We start from the raw sequence: 21784 nt of genomic DNA on the forward strand, positions 1-21784 counted from the left end.
AGGAAGGCTGACGTTTCAGGCCTAGACCCTTCTTCAGTGACTCCTGCTTGAGGAATATAGGGTTGAGCTCAACTGTGATGGCCTCCGTGTTGAAATGATATGCTAACTCTCACTGGACTTCACTGAAAGAAGTTCTAGAGGACAACCGGTATTCACCCAAAAAGCTTTGGCGGTTCTAGGAAAAGAGTTAAAATTGAGAAAGAGAATATTTCATGCTAGGTTCAACACCTTTTGGGGGAGGAAAACTCCAGATTGAAGGCAGCATCATCCAGGACAGAGCAAGCTACTTGAGTGGCATCACATCCACCCGTTCTACCAGTGACACCCAATAGCAGTAGTGTGTTAGAGATAGTAGGAACTGCAGATGCTGGAGAATCTGAGATAACAAGGTGTAGAGCTGGATGAACACAGCAGGCCAAGCAGCATCAGAGGAACAGGAATGCTGATGTTTCGGGCCTAGACTGTTCTTCAGAAAATTCTTCAGCAGTAGTGTGTACCGTCGACAAGTTGCAGAAATTCACTAAGGCTCCTTGGACAGCATCTTCCAAACCCCTGAGCACTACAAAGTGCAAGAATAGCAAATACCTGGGAACATCTTCGCCTGCAAGATCCCTCCAAACCATTCATTGACCTGACTCAGTGTTGCTGGGTCAAAATTCTGGAACTCCTGATAGCGTTGTGGGTGTACCTGCACCAAATGATTCAAGACGGCAACTCACCACCACCTTCTCAAGGGCAACTGTGGATGGGCAATAAATGAAGGCCTAGCCAGTGATGCCTATCTTCAAGAGTGAACAAGGAAAAACCATTGCTAGCTTTTGTGTTGAACAGTGCTTTCTGACAGAACCCAAGAATGATTTAGCTTTAATTTTAAGATTGTGCCCCCTTGTTCTAGAATTCCCCTCAGGAAAAATTCTAAATTTCCTATTTAAAAAACCCTAAATATTCTATAAATAACTAATATTTTAGGAGTTCTGTTTTATAATTTCGTTAATGCAGATTGTTGTAGATGTCCAGATATTTGGGTTGAATTATTATTCCAAATTATTTACTTAAAACCATTCCAAAGAAAACTAGCAATTGCATTTTTGATAGTTGATTTGATTTACTTATTGTCACGTGTATTTTGTTACAAAGTATAGTGAAAATGTTGTATAGTATCGCCACTCTCTGTTGCCCTCTTAATATACAGAAAAATAAACTAAAACGTAGAATATAAAGGCAGGAAAATGAAGAAATAAAAAGTGTTCAACTTTACGGTCCTTCTCATTGAGTGCTCTGCTGTGGGCCATGGGCCCGGTGACCATTCTTCTCCTTCTCGCCTCCACTGACATCTTCAACAGAATGAGTCCTAAATGGACCTTGCCAATGTTGATGCTGCCAATGCTGGTACCACACCAGCCCAAACTTGACTTTGCCACCATGAGCCTGCTTCAGGCCTACCTCGTCGATGCAGCTGCTGCTGATGTCGCTGGGTCTCGTACTAGGCCCAAACTCGCCTCCACTACTGCCCCTATGAATCTGCGCTGGATGCAGAAGCGGCAGTAGCCATGAGACGGTGCTGGGACCGTGTCATAGATGCAGAAACTGCCAGGCACCCAAACCTGGCTATGCTGTCGCCACAAGACCGCACTGCTGAGCCCACTCGCCACCGCTGATGCCATCGCATCTCTTCAATAAGATGTGAGTACAAAAAGAGGAAAAAAAATCGAGAAAAGAAAGAAAAAAGGAAAAGAAACAAAAAGAAAAGCGGACGGAGCAGACAGGCCCCAGGCTTCGAACTGCATTGCCATCTTACCAGAAGCAGTAGAAATGTATCAAAAAAGCTTAAATAAGTGATGAAGCTGGAGCACAATAGAATTTGGTATTTTATTTCTTCCAACTCCAACCCCAAAATTTTCCTCTTTCTCTCGATGGGACAGGCAGTTTGCTGGGGGACAAGTCTAATCCAGCAATTTTCTGGTACATCAACCAAGTGGTGATTCTTCTTGCATGAGCGGAAGCAATATGAGGATCGGGCTGTCATTATGGTCAGATATTTCTCTTCAACGATGTTAGTTGATAGCATTTGTCATTCTACTATGAAAATGACATTTCAGTAAAGTAATTTGGAACTATTACTTTAATAGATTCTTGATTGTCCTTTATTTATCAATGCAAACACTAACAAAATGTGGTGTAGACAACAAATTCTCTGTTCATTTGCCCTGATGTAGTGATATGAGGGTTGATTTCTCCTTGAGAAATACTGTATTTTCATAAAGCTTTTGCTGTCAAAATGTCACTTTCTTACATCCTCCTTTGTGTTGCATTGGGAAAATAATGAATTCAACATACCGCTGAAAGTGAGAATAGTTTAATTCAGAGACCAGAGATTAATCTGGTATTGTAATTGCAATGAAGCAGTTCCCTCTGCTGGGAGAGAAAGCAAAGAGCCACAAGTAATCCAATTGGTTTATAAACGATTGTCATTATGGAATCCTACAGTTCAAAAGGGCTGTTTGGTGCATTGTGCCTCTGTCAGCTTGCTGAAAGAAGTATCCATGTAGCCATATGCCAGTTCCTTCCCCGTAGTTTTGCAGTTTTCTTTTATCTTTCAATCGTTGATCTAATTCCCTTTTGCAAGTAACCGTTGAGCTTGGTTCCACCATATTTTCAGGCAGTACATTCCAGATCAAAACTATACACTGCATAGAAAAATATCTTGTGTCTCAACCAGCTCCTTGCCAATTATCAAATTTGTGTAGTCTTGTAATTAATTCTTACATTCTCTGTCAACTTGAGTGCTTCTATTAAAACTGTCCTTAACCTCCTCTGCTCTAAGAGACTCTTAGCTTCTCTAATCTCTACAAATAATTTGAGTTTCTCACCCCTAGTTCCTTTCAAGCCCTGAAATTTGTAGTTGTCATTAAGAATTTAAACATCACAGGTTTAATATCTTGTTTCTGTACATCAAAAACTCACAGTATGTATCTTGTGCTTTGAGGGAACTCTAAGATCTGCTCCAGCTTCTCCACTTCCGTCTCTTCACCAGACTACAAAAAAGCACTTTGATTAGAGTCCTAAGAAGCTTTCATGACACCCTGAAACATTCCACTTGAATGCATCTCTATTATCACAACCTACCCATCATGCCATTGATCAGCAGTGTGGCTCTTCTCCAAATCCTTAGCTTTGGTTTTACATTTGTTAACTGCTTTGGGTGGATTTGTTGCACTAAAGATGCTTTATAAACTCCCAGGTTCTGAATCAGCTCAAATATCTGTAATTCTAATCTGTGAAATTGTAACAATAATAAATGTTTGAGTAATTATAAGTAGTCTAATAGATAAGGTGTTAATAGAGGTGCACATTACACAACTACAATTTATAATTATTTGAAATTAACAGTAAATTTATAATCCTGCAATGAACCAAAAGTTCTTGCTGCTTATTAAAATTATTTTATTGTATTTAAATTCTATATAGAGTTGTTTTCGTGTGCTTTTCCACTGTTTGCAGGTGCATTTTGGCATCCGGGCAGTAGAATCAGCAATTTCATATGAAATGGAGCTGGTTTGATAAGTGCATTAAGTTATGTTGAAATTAAATAAAAGCTGGTATGAACCTTGTTAATTACTTGCAAGATAGAGAGCATCTTATTTATGAATCACAGTCTCAAGATTTAGTCATAAGAATATAAGTATTTTAGCAATGGAATAAAACTTCAGCCATACTCCTCCATCCCTTTCAGATGGATAAGTTAACCTTCCATTAAATTTGTCAATCCTTTCTCTCAGCAATTCAGCTCATTATCTCTTGAATATTTTATGCTGCCTGCTTTTATGGGTATGAAATATAGCTGTCACCCTTCATGATGGTGTTCTCCTCATTTCATCGCTTTTAATATAATCAAATCAAAATTACATCATTTATACAGATGAGCTTATGTTTGTTCCAGGGAATAGTTGGTGGGCAAGTGAACTGCTGACAACCATATTATACACACTGAAAAATGAAAACACAAACTATTTAGAAGAGTTTGAGTTTGATGGAGGGATTGCAACCATTGCTAAGTAGGGGAGATATTAACACAATGCAAACAAATCGCTTAAATTTGTCACAGGAGAAGATCGAAAAATCTTAATGAATAGATCTTTACTTGTACCAGTGAGAGAGTGCATGCAACTCTTACTGTAACTATGTTCATTTTTCTAAAAAAAAACTTAATTTAAATCATTGATACTTTTTTTTTCTTCTATTTAGCAAGAAATGCACATGTATAAGGAGGTATGCTACTACATGCACTTTGCACTGGCTGCCTATGGCTGGCCCTTGTACCTAATGCGAAACCCAACCTGTGGACTCTGCAAGCTGGCTAGCTCATGCTCGTGAGTAGTATTTATTTCCTAAATGTTGTGAAAGCAATTCAGTACATTGAAATATGGTAGGCAACAAGTTCTGATCTGCTGTACATTCCATGGATTATTCAAGTACCATGTGTAAATGTTCTATACCTGAAAACATAGAAGCAGAGAGTTTGATGAGTTGCTTTTATATTTTAGTCTACTAAAGGCCAGAAAAAAAAGCTCATCTCTTTGTGAAAATGGTCCCAAATGAAGTGAATATGATCTTGTTTCCCAGTGGGCAGAAACCCACAGGTTAACCTTGCCTCAGATTTACTATGATTCGATGTTTCTTTGATAAACTGTTAAGGAAATTTATGTACTTAGTGGGGTCATGGTACCTTTGGGGAAAATGTTGAGAGGCTAAAGGACATAATAGCAGCACATTTGAAATACACAGTCTGATTGAGTAAAGTCAACATGCTTCATGAACGGGATGCCATTATCTGACAAATTTATTACACTTTTTTGAAGAGGTAACAAGACCATAGGACACAGCAGCAGAAGCATTCCATTCAGCCTATCAAGTCTACCTTGCTGTTCAGTGAAATCTTGGCTAATCTAATAATCCTTGCCTCCAGTTTCCTGCCTTGTCCTTATGACCCTCGATTCCCTTTCTGATTAAAAGTCTGTATATCTCACCCTACGAGTATTTATACTTTACTACACAACCTCAACAGTTCTCGGTGGTAAAGAATTCCACTACTCTCAGAGACGAAATTCTTCCTCACTTCTACCTTAAATGGTGACTCTTTGCTCTGAGATTATGCCTCAGGTCTTACACTCTCTCACAAAGGGAAACAACTTTTTTGCATGTGGTCTGTTAAACTTCCAAAGAATCTCAAATGTTTCAAAAAGGTCTCCTCTCATTCTTCAAAGCTCCAATAAGTTGAAGCCCAACCCACTCAACCTATCCTCAGAAGAAAATCCTTCCACACCCAGTCAACCCTGCAAGCCTTCTCTGGGTTGACTCGAATACCAATATGTGTTCCCTTGGACAAGGGGCCAATACTGTTCACAATATTTAAGCTGTGATCTGACCCATCAACCCATTATGGCACAGAGTGCTACATTTAGATTTCTGATGAAGCTTCCTATAATGTCTTCGCAAGGAAGGAATGTTCAAGAAAGTAATTTCCTGGGAACTTTAATACGCCTGCCATTAGTCAGTTTTGGAACTGCATTGGCAGGGGCCTGAGTGATTGTTGCCACTGCTCATTTTCTTAAATTATTTATTCTATGCAGTTTAATAAATAGATCAAAATGTACTTCTCAGAGTTCCTTTACGCGAAATTCAGTATTAATTATAAAACTTCAGGGAATTCAGTTCGGGCCTTTTGATTGAAATTGCTTAATGTCACATGCCATTGAATTGTACCATTTCTACTTTCTGCTGTCGTTTTTAATACTGTCTCCATGATTGTGAGCACCACTGCTTTTCTATCTCTCTCCTTTCTTCATTTGTCTGCCTTTTGTTACATTTTTATTTTCCTTCTATTTTCCTTCTTTTACTTTCCATTTCCCTCTCTCACCAATACTATAATCATTTTCTTCTTATTCCTTTTATTGTTGATGTCCCATGATTCTGCTGCTGTCCTTTTCTGTTTTTTTCCCACTGTTAGTGTCTATCTTTCTCAGTCATTATAACCTCTTCTTCCGTTGAAAGTATCACTACATTGCACAAGTCAGGAACAACCTTAATGATTGAGAATAATTGAGAGTATATTTTAAACTAATTTGTATATTTTAAGTTTTGGGATGAGTATGGAGCTATTTGCACAGATGAAAGTGGATCTATGAATAAAGAGAGTTGTGGTCAAATGAACGTTGTTAAGTAGACTGATACTTTTGCTCATATAAAATCATGCCAGTTCCTGGAGATGTGTCATAACTTGTCCAAACAGTTTGATTTAATGATTTTTTAAATCAGATGGGTGAGCATTTTGAAAGAGACGTGCCTAATTGCACGTACATACTGTGCTCTAAACAGGCCTGCAGAATCAATTGCACTAGAGCATTGCCCAACAACAATTAGCTGTGTTCATAGGAAGCTGAACAACATGCTGGTATCAATTTAATAGCATGTGTGCAACCTGAATATGACATTCAAGTTGACTTCAGTGAACTGGAAAGCAAGAATTATATGATTGAGTCAGTATATTGCTTTTAAGCACATCATTATCTTTTATTTTCCAGGTGTTGCTGCTTTTGCCTCCCTCGACCCAGATATGCTCCAAGTGTAACAGTTGAGGAAGACAACTGTTGCAACTGCAATGTCATTGCTATCAAGCGCCACTTTCTGGATGAGAATTTTTGTTTAGTTGATATCGTATATACTTCATGTCACGATGCGGTATGTCATTTGGTACAAATTATTAATGTTGACTCATACCTAATTTTCCTCTAAATGTCTGAGAGCTCTTTTTCATCTACCTGAGAGGGAGACACTCTTGGTTTAACATTTCATCCAAAAGTCAACAATTCAGAAGTGCATCATTCTCTCAGTATTGCATAGGAGAATGACACAGATTGTGTGCTCAAGCACCCTCCCCCATGCGTGTGACACGTGCGCCCATGCGCAAACACACCCATCCCCAGTTGTTCAACTTGGAGATGTGCTCCCATTGAACCAAGGTTCATGTTTTGTTCTTCCACATCCAAGACAGCTGCTGTGTTACGTGCCACTTGTCTGCAACACAAGCCGCAAGCTTCTGGTGCTACAAAAATGAACAGTGGAATATTAGTAAACTGTGCAGCACTCCTAGGGTTATATGTTAGCTATTCCTAGAAAAATGTTGATTTTTTTAAAAAATGAATTCTTTTCCTGCAATTTCTGTTTCACTGTCCTTCAAACTGTACACTCCCACTGACAAGATTTTATATCCATAAAAAAATAAAAATTGTATTTTGCCTTTTTTATTCTAGATTGTATTTATTTAAATATTTAGATTATAATGTGCATAACATATGTTGCTGTGATTTACTAAAAGATTAACCATGTACTGGCCCCATGCCAGCATTTACTTATGCCACTACTGTTTGTATTATTGGTTGTGGGCCCAGAATACATTCTGTGTGGCAATCATCTGTGTTTGAAAGCAGTAACCATCACTATCCCACTCTAAAAGAAGTGGTCAGATATTATATAACATGGACAACTGCGACAGAATTTGTCAGTTACAATGACAGCAGATCTTCAGCAGAGCAGGATTTCCATCAGCCTCATTTCAGATTTGTGCTTCCATTAGGACTAACTGCAGCATGGCAGGTCATTTACCTCCGGTGTGGGGGAGTGTTGCTGTCATATAGCGTGGCAGGATGATGATTAAAATATGTATCAAATACAAAAAAATTAATCCTTCTTTTGCCTGTCGCACTTTGTGATCAACCTCCAAAAATTGCAATTTCCTGTATAAACACCAGGTACAAGGAATGCACCAGGGTCCTGCTGCTCAGGGTTCCTGTTACTTTGTTCATCAAATGTATCGTGAAAATGGTACAATATAAATGATACTTGCTTCATATAATATTTGAGTAAAAATACACTAACTCTAGATGGCAAATCTCCAAGTTGCTTTTGCAGGGCAGGGAGCCCACAGAGCACAGCTGTAGTTGTTTTGCTTCACAAAGCACTTAGTTTACATCCAAAATTGGCTGGAGTAGGCAGAGGGACTTAGATATAATTCAGTCTTTATTGAATGACATTTATGTTTTTGACTTGCTGGGACACTAAGAGGGAAGGCCCATGCTGGATGACAGCAGCAAGGTTAGAAAGAGGAAAGGTATAACAGGAAATATGGATTATTTGACACCAAGCTTTTATTGTAATCTAGGGAGAAAAAAAATTATTCCTAAAGATGAAAATCTCTACAGTTTTGAGGCCTGAAGAAAGAAAACGATGACATGCATTTGTACAGTACCTTGCACATCCGGAGGACGCAATGTAACCTTTGAATTTTTTCTGAAACGTGGTCACTGTAATGTAGGCAAACATGCCAGCCAGTTTGTACAAAGTGAATTCCCTGATGCTCTTAAGAGTGTTGTGGTATCTTTTCCATTCAGTAAAGCAGGCAGATGGAACCTTAGATAAATGCCTTATTGAAAATGTGCAAGAAACTTTAGTGCAGGACAGCGTCACTAACAAAGTGTCAGCCTGGACTTAGCTCCAGGCTTTGGGATGGGACTTGAACTTGTGAATTTTTCACTCGGAGGCAAAGGAGATACCAGTGGGTCACACAGAAATATTGAATTAGATCAAGGGTATGTATTTAAAAGGTTGTTCATTTTAACATAAGTAAGACATGGAAAAATGTAAAACCATGTGAGAGAGAATATTTGCTCTTCAGAAAGGACAAGAAATTTCAGAGGAGCAATGAACTTGGTTGTTAGATAGTTTCAATCCAGTTAACTCCTGTGTTCAATACAGATCATCTTTACTTTTGTATAAGGGAATTAACCCAGTCCTGAAACATTGAAATTTAAAAGCAAAATAGGTGCAAAATGTTAACCACCATTGCCTATCTCAACGTCTTATTAGAATCTCTCGACTTCTTCAACCATTATTTTATCATAAAGTTTGTGTTCATTACCTTTATGTGAATTTAATTAATTTTGAATTTTCTTCCTAGGTTTTTGAAACCCCTTTCTTTGTTGCTGTGGATCATATGAAAAAGAAGGTTGTGATCAGTATTCGAGGGACCCTTTCACCAAAGGTGAAGTATTATAACTGTCCTGTAGGTACACAAGACGAGTCCATTCCCAGAATGCTGCACAATTTATAAATCCTTGTGCCCCATATAATAAGGTGTATAATAATCTGAGATGATGAGCTAAAGGAAGAAATAGTTGTTTTATGATAATTAACACCTAACGTGCTTTTTTTATAGAGAAAAAATAATTATCTGATCCACAAAACCATTTGTTGAGTGTTTCCATGTTCTGATACTTTACTTCTCTTTCAGTGACCGTACAGACATGGACATGCGGCTGACAATTTAGATGCACCTGTGCACACACAACACTGCACTGAAATTTAATTTAGTTTGGTGGGGAGGTGGGACTCTGAATAAGAGAGGGGCCATTGAGAAGTCGGGGAAAACACATTAGCCATCGAGAGCAAGTTTACTATTCAGGCTAGCTAGGGGCACAGTAAAGGGAGGGAAATGACTTCTGGTTTAAAGTGCATTTATTTCAATGCACAAGGCCTGACTGGTAAGGCGGATGAGCTCAGAGCATGGATTGGCTCTGGGGACTGGGATATTAGAGCCATAACAGAAACGTGGCTGAGAGAATGGCAGGACTGGCAGCTCAATGTTCCAGGATACAGAAGCTACAGGCGTGACCGAAGTACAAGTAAACAGGGATGGGGAGTTGCCCTTTAGATAAAGGAGGACGTAATAACAGTGCTTAAAGAGGATATTCTTAAGGGGTTGTCAAATAAGGCCATACAGTTAGAACTTAGAAACAAGGACGGGATAGTCACTCTGGCAATGTATTATAGACCCCCACATAGTCAGCGGGTACTAGAGGAGCAGATGTGTAGCGAGATTGCAGATACCTGTAGGAATAACAGTAGTATTGGTTGGAGATTTTAATTCCCCCTGTATTGACTAGGCCACCCAGAGTGTAAAAGGCCCGGACAGGGTGGAATTTGTCAAATATGTCCAAGAGAGTTTCCTAAATCAATATGTAGAGGGCCCTACTTGGGAGGGTGCCACTCTGGACCTCCTCGTAGGAAACGAGGTCAGGCAAGTGACTGAAGTGTCAGTCGGAGAGCACTTTGGGTCCAGTGACCATAACACTCTTATTTTTAACATGGTTATGGAAAAAGATAGGACAGGTCCACAGGTTAAGGTGCTAAAATTGAGCAGGGCCAATTTTGGGGCCCTTAGGCAGGATCTAGCAGTGGCCAATTGGGTGAGACTATTTGAAGGAAAATGAACGACTGGCAAATAGGAGGCTTTTAAAAGTGTGATATCAAGAGACCAGGGACAGAGTGAAGGGAAAAGCTGGCAGGTTCAGGGATCCCTGGCTGATGAGGGATATTGAGACTCTGGTCAGGGAAAAGAAGAAAGCATACATTGGGTTTAAGCTGTTGGGCTCAAGTGAATCCCTAGATGACTACAAAAAGTGTAGGAGCACATTTAAGAGGGAAATCAGAAGAGCAAAAAGAGGGTATGAGATGGATCTGACAAATAACCTTAAAGATAATCCCAAGAGGTTCTATAGCTATATTAAGAAGGTGGCTAGGGAGAGAATAGGTTCCTTTACAGATCAGCATGGTTATCTATGTGTGGAACCGCAGGAGATGGGGTGGATTTTTAATGAATATTTCTCCTCAGTGTTTAAGGAGAGAATCATGGATGCTAAGAAAATAAGGGAAATAAGTAGGGATTTTTTGGACCACAAACATATTACCAGAGAGGTGGTGTTTGCAGCCTTAAATCATATTAAGGTGGATAAATCCAGCAGGCCTGATCAAGTCCATCCTCAGATATTGTGGGAGGCTAGGGAACAAATTGCAGAGGCCCTTGCAGAGATTTTTGCTTCATCTTTAGCTACTGGTGAAGTTCCGGAAGACTGGAGTGTGGCTAATGTTGTTCCATTGTTTAAGAAAGATAGCAAAGACAAGCCAGGGAACTACAGGCCAGTGACTCTGAAATCAGTGGTAGGCAAGTTATTGGAGACGATACTGAGGGACAGGATCAACCAACATTTGAATAGTCAAGGTCTGATTAAGGATAGGCGGCATGGATTTGTGCACGGGAAGTCATGTCTGACAGATCTTTTAGAGTTTTTTGAAGAGGTAACCAAGAGAATGGATGAGGATAGGGCAGTGATCCTGCATGGCAGGCAAGTCATGAAAGTTAGGTCGCATGGGATCCAGGGAGAGCTAGCTAATTAGATTCAAAATTGGCTCGATGATAGGAAGGAGAGGATGACGGTTGAAGGTTGATTCTCAAACTGGAGGCCTGTTACTAGTGGTGTGCCATGGGGGTCAGTGCTGAGACCTTTGTTATTTGCTATTTATGTAAATGATCTGGATGTGAATGTACAAGGCATGATTAGTAAATTTGTGGATGATACAAAATTAGGTATCATTGATAGCGGGGAAGATTATCAAAAATTAAAGGGGTCTTGATCAGATGGGGAAGTGGGCTGAAGATTGGCAAATGCAATTCAGTACAGATGAGTGTGAGGAGTTGAACTTTGGAAAGTCAAACCAAGGTAGGACTTGTACAGTAAATGGTAAGGTCCTGAGGAGTGTTATGGAACAGAGGGACCGAGAAGTACAAGTACATATTTCATTGAAAGTGGTGTCACAGGTAGATAGGGTGGTGAAGAAGGCATTTAGCATGCTGACCTTCATTGGTCAAGGCACTGAGTATAGGAATTGGAATGTTATGTTACAGTTGTATAAGTTGTTGGTGAGGCTGCACTTGGAGTATTGTGTACAGTTTTGGTCACCCTTTTATAGGAAAGACTTAGTTAAACTGGAAAGTGTGCAAAGAAGGTTTACGAGAATGTTACCAGGACTAGTAGGCCTGAGTTATAGGGAGAGGTTGGCTAGGATAGGATTTTATCCCTATTGAGGTGTATAAAATCATGAGGGGCATAGATAGAATGAATGCGTGTAGTCTTTTTTCCAGGGATGGGGAATTGAAAACTAGAGGGCATAGGTTTAAGGTGAGAGGGGAAAGATTTAAGAAGGACCTGAGGGGCAACTTCTTCACGCAGACAATGCTGTGTATATGGAGTAGTCTGCCAGAGAAAGTGGGTTGAGGCAGGTACAATAGCAACATCCAAAAAAACATTTGGATAGGTACATGGATGAGAAGGGTTTAGAGGGAAATGGACCAAATGCAGGCAAGTGGAACTAGCTGTGTGGGCATCATGATCAGCACGGAGCAGTTTGGGCTGGAGGGCCTGTTTCCATCCTGTATTACTCTATGACTGTATGTATTACACCCCTCCACCAGCCAAAAAAAAAAATGCAAGAGCTCATTCTGATAGTTGAGTAAGGACATGTTAGAAGAGACCCATCCAAATGTGTACCTTAATGGGAGTAGTCACTCACATGCATATAAATCAGCTACACAAATATTGACACATGGGGATACAATTATCCATCAAGTAATAGTGTCAGATCCGGTATGCACAGTATAACAATTCCAGCTGATGTTATTACACGGCAAATCCAACCCCAGACAGGAACCTGGTTTGATAGATAAAATATAATTTGTTTTGGTTTTTACAAAAGTGATCGCTAACTGAAACATAAGGACATGATGCTGTAGATTTTGCTTTAACAATAACACAGTAAAATATTGCAAATGAAACGACAACAAAATAGAATAAACGATATATTTACAATACAAATTCAAAGATTTTTAAACATACAGGAATTCTATAATCCTATTTATCCCTAAACATTCCTTTATAGAACGTAGAACAATACAGTGTAAGAACAGGCCTTTGAGCCCACCATGTCTGTGGTGAGCACAAAGTATTCTAAATTAATCCCGTCTACTTGCATGTGGTCTGTATCCCTCTGTTCCCTGCCCACTCATATGTCTGTCTGAATGCCTGTTAAATATTGTTATTATTAATATATGCTAAATTGAAAAGAGACAAGCAGCTTTTTTATTCTATCCAAAACACACTATTGATGCAGGTACCTTATAAGTTTAAGTCATTTGTAACTTCAACTTTTAGATTAAAACTGCAGACAGTTTCCTTCTGAGACTACCATTGACCTGTTTAAATATATTTAGCTTTAAGTAATCACTTCAGCGTGTTAATCCAACATTTTTGGTCTGGAATTAACATTAACTCATCACTCTAAGGTAACGTAGTTCAACATTCATCAGACCCTTCTCAAAGGCACTCTTCTGCACAGTCATCCTATTCAAAGGACTTCACAGGACTGCCTCACTCTAAGTTAAAAGTGAAACTAAAATTCTTTCTTAGCTATGGTCATTTCCCTTAATCTTAATTAAACCCAAGTCCCAGAACACTGTAACAAACATTGAGGCCCTGGTAGTTACCTTGCTGACTTGCAAAACAATTTAAATAAGCAAATATCCATCAATACTTCACAAAATCCATTCACTTTAAAACCAGACCTCAAAAAAATCATTTTAAAAGAAATCGTCATGGCCAGAGGAATGTTTGCAAGTTAATAATTAACTTCAGTCACAGAAGCTTCATCAATTCCAAACTCAAAAACCAGAAACCCAAACAACAAATAAATATAAATTCCACAATTTACGTCATCGTAAATACAGGTCTTCACCCACAGCTGTTATAGTCAAATATGCGCAGGCACCTAACTGACTGTACATACATTTTTAATGCAGAATCTATTGTCTGTCTCCTTAAATATTTAGGTTGTGAACAGTTTTAATCCCAAATGCACATGCAATGAAGTCTTAATTTATTGCCTGCTATTTATAAAGTATATAACAGATGTGCAGGGAGCAGAAAGTAATGGACTTCATGTCAACAAAAAGTGATGGTAAACAAGTTCATACAGGTCTTAAGTGGAAATTATTTATATTTACATTGGGATTTGTGCCATTTCAGTTTCAATCCTTTCTCCCCCCATATTTCTCATTGCTGCTTGCAATGTATTAGTATATATTAAACATTGCTTGGACTTCATATAATGATTTCTAAGGTTTCCCTGATTTGACTGTTGCATAATGTTGCTGCCACACAGACTAGAACATCCTAGGTTTGGTCTCTGGTTATTGTGATTTAGTTTTGATCTAACAAGAAGAGGGCTGCTGAGTCTATTTCTTTGTATTCAGTCATGGGAGGTTCATGTCAGTAGCAATGCCAGCTTTTATTGACAATCCTGAATTGCCCCTGAAAAAGTGCTTGTGAGCCACTGCTTTACACATGGTACAGATATAACTGCAGTGTTATTCAGTTGGCAGTTGCAGGATTTGGTACAGTGACAATGTGGGAGTGGCAATACATTTCCAAGTAAGGATGGTACATAGCTTGAAGGGGAATTTGCAGGTAGTGATGTTGCCATGCATCAGTTGCCCTTGTCCTTTTGGGTGACAGCAAGCAAGAATATAAGAACTAGGAGCAGGAGTAGGCCATCTGGCCTGTCGAGCCTGCCCCGCCATTTAATAAGATCGTGGATGATCTTTTTGAGACTCAGCTCCACTTACCCGCCCGCTCACCATAACCCTTAATTCCCTTACTGTTCAAAAATTTATCTAGCCTTGCCTTAAAAACATTCAGTGAGGTAGCTTCAACCGCTTCACTGGGCAGGGAATTCCACAGATTCACAACCGTTTGGGCGAAGAAGTTCCTCCTGACCTCAGTCCTACATCTGTATCCCTTTATTTTGAGGTGATGCCCTCTAGTCCTAGTTTCACCTGCTAGCGGAAACAACCTCCCTGCCTCCACTTTATCTATTCCCTTCATAATCTTGTATGTTTCTATAAGATCTCCCCTCATTCTTCTGAATTCCAATGAGTATAATCCCAGTCTACTCAGTCTGTCCTCTTAATCCAACCCTCTCAACTCTGGAATCAACCGAGTGAATCTCCTCTGCACTCCCTCCAGTGCTAGTATATCTCTTCTCAAGTAAGGAGACCAAAACTCCAGGTGTGGCCTCACCAGGACCCTATACAGCTGCAGCATAGCCTCCCTGTTTTTAAACTCCATCCCTTGAGCAATGGCAGACAAAATTCCATTTGCCTTTTTAATTACCTGCTGCACCTGCAATCCTACTTTTAGCGATTCATCCACAAGGACACCCAAGTTCCTCTGCACAGCAGCGTGCTGCAATTTTTTACCATGTAAAACATAGTCCATTTAGCTGTTATTCCTACCAAAATGGATGACCTCACACTTATCAACATTGTACTCCATCTGCCAGACCTTTGCCCACTCACTTAGACTATCTATATCCCTCTGCAGACTTTCGGTGTCTTCTGCACACTTTGCTCTACCACTCACCTTCGTGTCAACTGCAAATTTTGACACACCACACTTAATCCCCAACTCCAAATCATCTATGTAAATTGTAAACAATTGAGGTCCCAACACGGATCCCTGAGGCACACCACTAGCCACTGACCGCCAACCAGAAAAACACTCATTTACCCCTACTCTTTGCTTTCTACTGGTCAACCAATCCTCTATCCATGCCAATACATTACCTGTAATACCATGCAACTTTATCTTATGTAGTAGCCTTTGGTGTGGCACCTTGTCAAATGCCTTCTAGAAATCCAGATACACCACATCCACAGGTTCCCCATTGTCTACCATGCAAGTACTGTCCTCAAAGAACCTTGGCAAGTTGCTGCATTGTATCTTATAGATTGTATGCACTGAAATGATGGCGCACCAGTATCGGAGAAATGAATGATAAAGAATTTGGATAAGTGCCAATCAAGCAGGCTGCTTTGTTTTGGATTGCATTGAGGTTCTTGAGTGTTATTGAGGCGGTAGTTCCCAGGTCAATGGATAGTATTCCATCACAATCCTCACTTGTGCCTTGAAGACGGTGAACAGGCTTTGGAGAGCCAGGTGATGTGTGACTCAGCAAAACTTTAAGCTGCTGTTATAACAATGCAATCTATGTGGTCAATCCATTTAAGCTTCTGGTCAATGTGACTCTCAGGATACTGATGATAGGGATTTCAGTGATAATAATTCCTCAAAGATCAAGTGTAGATGGTTAGATCATCTCTTGTAAAGGGTGGTTATACTTGGTGCAACTGTCACAGAAATGTTACATGCCACTTACCAGCCCAAGCCAGGTTTTTCTGCATGTAGACATGGATCACTTTTACACAGTAGTCTAAGACCAAGGGGAAAGATCAACCAATATTCACAGTACCAATAAGTATTGCTAAGAATTGCATATTGATATAGGATAAGCGTGGGCAAGAGAAAATCTAATTGCTTGGCAACTATGTATAAATCATCATAGATGCATGACTTATGGTTTCACTGCGTGTCGTGCCAAAAACAATTCTTACATTCTAGTGAGGACAGAATAAATGTTGGCTAATGTTCTTGTTAACAGAATAATATAGAATTACTGCTTTCAGCAGATGAATAGCCTGTTGACTTAACCATCTAAGTTGATAAGTGAGGAGTTACTTTATGGGGTAGGGTGATAGAAGTGTGACTGAATCTGAGGAAACACAATCCTGGAAAGATAGGAAAATGTTAAGCAAAAATAGGAAAACAAACATCAGTTCAAAGCTACCAAAGACAAGCTTGTGTAAGGCTCATTTTGACTTGCTGTAATCTTAATGACAGGATGCCCTAACTGATCTGACTGGAGATGCTGAACGATTACCAGTAGAGGGCCATCATGGTACTTGGCTTGGCCACAAGGCAAGTAGAATTTTTATTGTATTCTTCAGATGAAATAGTCATGATGCTCTTCAGATGAAATAGTCATGATGCTGTTGTAAGTACTTCAGAAATTTTAATTCCAATATTTGGCCCTGTTTCTAAAATTAAACAAGATATGAAACTTACTTAGTCGTACAAAGGAACAGAAAAATTAAAGTTGCTCTTGCTGTCTATTTCTTGTATTCAGAATACTATATTGGAAGTTGTACAACATTCCTGTCTTAACAGTATGCCCTCCTGTGCCAAAGAGAAATTAGCCTTTTACACAAAAAAAATTTGAATTAATTGCCTATCAAGTTAAGGAATGTGCCAAGGAATGGGAAATTTTTCATTTTATAAAGTCAGATCTTGCATTCTCAAATCAAATGTTCCAAATAAAGTATGCTTTTTTCCCCACAGTATCATCAACAAGTTTTAACCATATAAGTAAAGGGAAGCCTCAAAATAAACTTGATTTGAAGCAGTGAATGAATATTCATACACTTTTATAATGAAAGATGTTGGATAGAGAATGTAGAACATTAAGAGGCCATTTTGCTTATCCATGGCTACTGTAGTACTCTATGCTCTTTTGTGCACCACGCAGTTTTATTTTAAATGCCCTAAATATTTCCATCTCTAATTAGTTATTTAATTAACAAAATAAAGGCTCTGATATTAAAACTCAACTATACGTGACAGAATGTTCCATTCTTCACTTCCAGATGTTCTTCTAGATCAAATTTAGTTCTTAAGATCATGAGTTTCTAATACATGGTTTTGTTTAATTTTCATACAGTGCCATTTTTCTTGTATCTTCTTTTCCCCTTATACAATTTCATTTTACTTCAGTTTCATATTAATATGCATTTTAATTGACTTTTGTTGATTTTTTTTAAAGCTTGTTCTGTCTCACTTTTTGTTTTTACTAAGCTATGATTATAAAGCAAAAGACAAAATACCAAGTTGTCAATTATAACATATTACTGGCAATTGGACTGCAGTAGGCATTGGAATTTGAGAAAGCAAACAACAATTTGCACTGAGTTTGTGCATCTATAACAGCTTTGGTTGCACTAGGTCAGCTGATTCTTTCCAACAGAGCTTTTTCACATTGTTCATCCGTAGCTTGCACTTTTTCGACCAATGCACTGAAATACAGTCAGTCTTATCCAGGTGCCTTTCTCACTGCCATTTGCCACTGTTATGAAATGCTAGTACTTTATAGTTCAGAAATGGATGATTCATCCATTGCACCTCTGAAAGGACTATCCACTTTGTACTTTCCTCATAATCTTAAATGTGTTTTGCTGAAAACAACCTGATGTAGTGGTAAGTGATAACATTAAAAACCATTAAAATGTCACATGCACTTATACGCAAGTAACTTTTTTAAAGTGTGTAGTCAATGGAGAGAGTAGCATATTTGTGCAGTTTTCCGCTATCCTGTAGTTTAAAGATATATTTCAAGAATTGAAATGATCAATACGGTTAATTTTTAAATTCCCTCTGCTATTGCCAAGCAAGCCATTCAGCTGTATCTAACCACTACAGATCTGACAAAGGTAATGAAACTGAATATACCACCTGGCAAGGAACTGGAAATGACAGTTTTAGTCCTATTGAACCTACAAAACCCTCCTTAGCAACGTCTGAGGGCCTTGTGCAACAACTGGGGGAACTCTCCCAGAGACTAGCCAGGCAACAGCTTGATATAGACAGTGTCCCAGACACCATCATGACCATCACCATCCCTGGGTATGTCCTATCCACTGACAGGACAGACCTACCCAATGTGGCTGCACTGTGGTATACAGTCAGGAGGGAATCCTTGACATTGACTAAGGACCTCATAATGTCTCCTAGTGTCAGGTCAAACATGAATAAGAAAACCACCTTCTGATAATCGCCTTAGTTTAATTGATAGATTAACAAAGCTAACAGTTTGAGTCTGAAATGACTGTTCTTTAGAGCTGATTCTGCGGTTACTGTCTCCACAGATGCTGCCAGATCTGCTCAGTTTCTCCAATACTTTTTGTTTTTATTTCAGATTTTCAGTATCTGAAGTAATTTGCTCTTATTTAAGTGTAGTAAAATGCTGATAAACGCTGTTAAGCGCTTCTTGGGTATAATGTATTGCACGAATGGAGCTGATTACAAAACAACTATACAAAATAAATTTACATACTTTATCATAATTCAATATATTCAACACATTCTCTATCTTACACAACATTTGTTAGTTGATGGCGAAGTGTCTAAGACTTCTAAATGTCCTACCGATTATAAATATATTTTGTCAGGCTCCAGCATTTGTAATATGTGTCATAAAACTTTATTTCAGCAGTATCATTTTTCTTTCATCTTCCTGAAAAAAAGCAGTTTTAAGGATCACCTTCATTGCTGAAATCCAGGACAGATGGCAGGCAAAATCTGCCAACTAACTCTTCCTTCACAAAAGAGGCAGAGCTGCCAGATATTGTGAAGCAGTTCCTTTGCTGGTTAGTTTTGAGAATTGCAGGTTCTCACCCACTTTCTTTAAACATCAAGAGTCTGTGAACAGAATACATTATTAGAAAGCTCGTAATGGCAAAATTGAAAAAGTTGCGTCGTGATGGCTAGGTTAAAGGTATTTCTGAATACTTTAATTAATATTTTGCATTACTTTCTATTATTATTACGAATTAAACAAAATATCAACCTCTAACTAGTTTTTATAATTTATCTTGTTTGCATTCTGATCCTTTTTCAGGGCATGGTTCTATCTGCAGAATACATCAAAAAGAAACTAGAGCAGGAGATGATTCTTTCTCAAGCTTTTGGCCGAGACCTGGTAAGGTACAGTTAATATTCCAAAATATTGACAGAGATACACCTAATGAATGCTGTTGGTGTGAAGTAAAAATAATATTGTTATCCAAAAGAGGAAAACTGGGTTACCAATTTGTTTCAGTTGTCATAAATTCTCATGAAATAGAACCTTCCTCCTCTTGAGTGTCCTGTTGTGCGATTCCAACATTCTATGATGCAAGGTTGATTGATTTTCTTCAAAAAACAACTCATACATACTAATTTTCTGAATTACATTTTCAGATTTTGCTGCATGTGTAATTTGTAGATGTTCCAGCTCCTAGTCAGCTTTTCCTTTTAGCAAACTACTTCTGTGTGTCTTTAAACAGGTGTACTTTTCTTCTAAAGTCAGAAATTTGAAGTCCTAAATATATATAAATATAATAGTTATGATTTGCTATTCCATAGGATATTTGGTATTCATTTAAGTTGTGCATTGCAGCCTGCTCAGCTCTATTGAGAGCTCAGAATCAGATGGTTGGGATGGCTTAATGTGCTCACCATCACCTGACCTGATAATGTAGAATAACGTTGCAGTTCAGTGATGAATTGTACTGTCTTTTGGAGTAGATATTAATCAATTGGTTATTCTATTGAGTTTGATTTTAAATATTCCACAGCAATATAAAAAGGGCCAGGAGTTCTTCAAGGGTCCTTCTTGCGTCAAGTACATCTCCAGGACATCTCTGCAGTAGTTCCTCAGGGTAATGTCCTAGGCCCAATCATATCCAGCTGCTTCATCAATGACCTTCCCTTCTTCATAAGGTCAGAAGTGGGCATGTTCGCTGATGATCACACAATGTTCAACAGCATTCACTACTCCTTAGATACTGAAGCAGTCCGTGTTCAAATGCGACAAGATCTGGACAGACAAGTGGCTCGTAAAATTCACGCCACACAAATGCCAGGCAATGGCCATCTCCAATAAAAGACAATCTAACCCAGCCCCTTGACATTCAAAGGTGTTACCTTCATTGAATCCTCAACTAACAACATCCTAGAGGTTATCATTGATCAAAAACTCAACTGGACTTGCCACATAAACACAATGGCAATAAGAGCATGTCAGAGGCTAGGAACAATGCAGTGAGGAACTCACCGCCTGACTCCTCAAATCTTGTCCGTCATGGAATGCTTCCCACTTGCCTGAATGGGTACAGCTCCAACAACATTCAAGAAGTTTGACACCATCCAGAACAAAATAGCTCACTTGATGTGCACCACATGCACAGGCATCCACTCCCTCCACCACTGACGCTCAGTAATTGCAGTGTGTACTGTCAACAAGATATATGGCGGAAATTCACCAAAGATCCTTAGACAGCACCTTCTAAACCCACAACAACTTCCAGATTCAAAGACAAGGGCAGCAGATACACGGGAACACCACTACCTGCAAGCTAAAAATCGAAAGAACTGCAGATACTGTAAATCAGGAACAAAAACAGAACAAAGAACAAAGAAAATTACAGCACAGGAACAGGCCCTTCGGCCCTCCAAGCCTGATCAGTCTGTCGTCTCTGTGGTGCCAGGTCTATGGGGTTATGGCTAATACGAGTTGACGAGTTGTGTAGATATCTGTTAGGCATCTAGACACATCTTGCCCAAGGCCATCTGGTCATGTTATTTGAAGAGTTGAGCTTCGGTCACTCCTTTGGGACCATCCACAGAGACTAAAGTGGAGTGAGGTGGGGGCAGGTGCAGCTGTCACTTCAGCCCTTGCAGGTTAGTCCTTGGGACATTAGGCTGCAAGCTCTGGGCAAGGATGCAATATAGTTGTGAAGTGAGATAGCAGGATTTGCAAGGGGCTGAAGGGAGACTGTAAAGCATGACTGTGAATGTTGAAATGTAGGGTGAGGGAGAAGGAGAGTTGATCATGGTCAGGAGCATACTGCTTCAGCGTGGATGGGGAGTGTGGGGAGCAGTGAATGACCATATTGGACATGGTTATTTGACATGATGGGCGCTTCTTGGGAATGATGGAATTTACAGAACATGAATAAGCAATTCAGCATAAAGCCTGTTTTACCATTAATACAACCACCACTGATCTAATCTCAGCCTCAACTCCACTTTCCTGCCCTCTCCCCATAACCATATAACCCGTTCCTAATTTAAAGTCTATGTCTCTCCTCAAATTTATTCAGTGTCCCAGAGTCCGAGGATTCATGACT

The 21784-nt window shown here is 39.2% G+C and overlaps 1 protein-coding gene across 1 annotated transcript; it reads left to right on the plus strand.

Moving 5' to 3' along the window:
• Positions 1–1290: 1290 nt before the first annotated feature.
• On the plus strand, positions 1291–19598 carry LOC109931780 (diacylglycerol lipase, alpha; the record flags this gene model as incomplete). Its single annotated transcript, XM_048592631.1, has 7 exons — positions 1291–1467; positions 3502–3555; positions 4246–4370; positions 6582–6738; positions 9014–9097; positions 16683–16760; positions 19513–19598. Coding segments are annotated over exons 1-7 (761 nt in total), but the record flags the coding sequence as incomplete, so codon positions are not given.
• Between the last annotated feature and the right edge of the window lie 2186 nt (positions 19599–21784).

Source organism: Rhincodon typus, unplaced genomic scaffold, assembly GCF_021869965.1.
Source record: "Rhincodon typus isolate 14 unplaced genomic scaffold, sRhiTyp1.1 hic_rhity00001583, whole genome shotgun sequence".
Taxonomy (NCBI): domain Eukaryota; kingdom Metazoa; phylum Chordata; class Chondrichthyes; order Orectolobiformes; family Rhincodontidae; genus Rhincodon; species Rhincodon typus.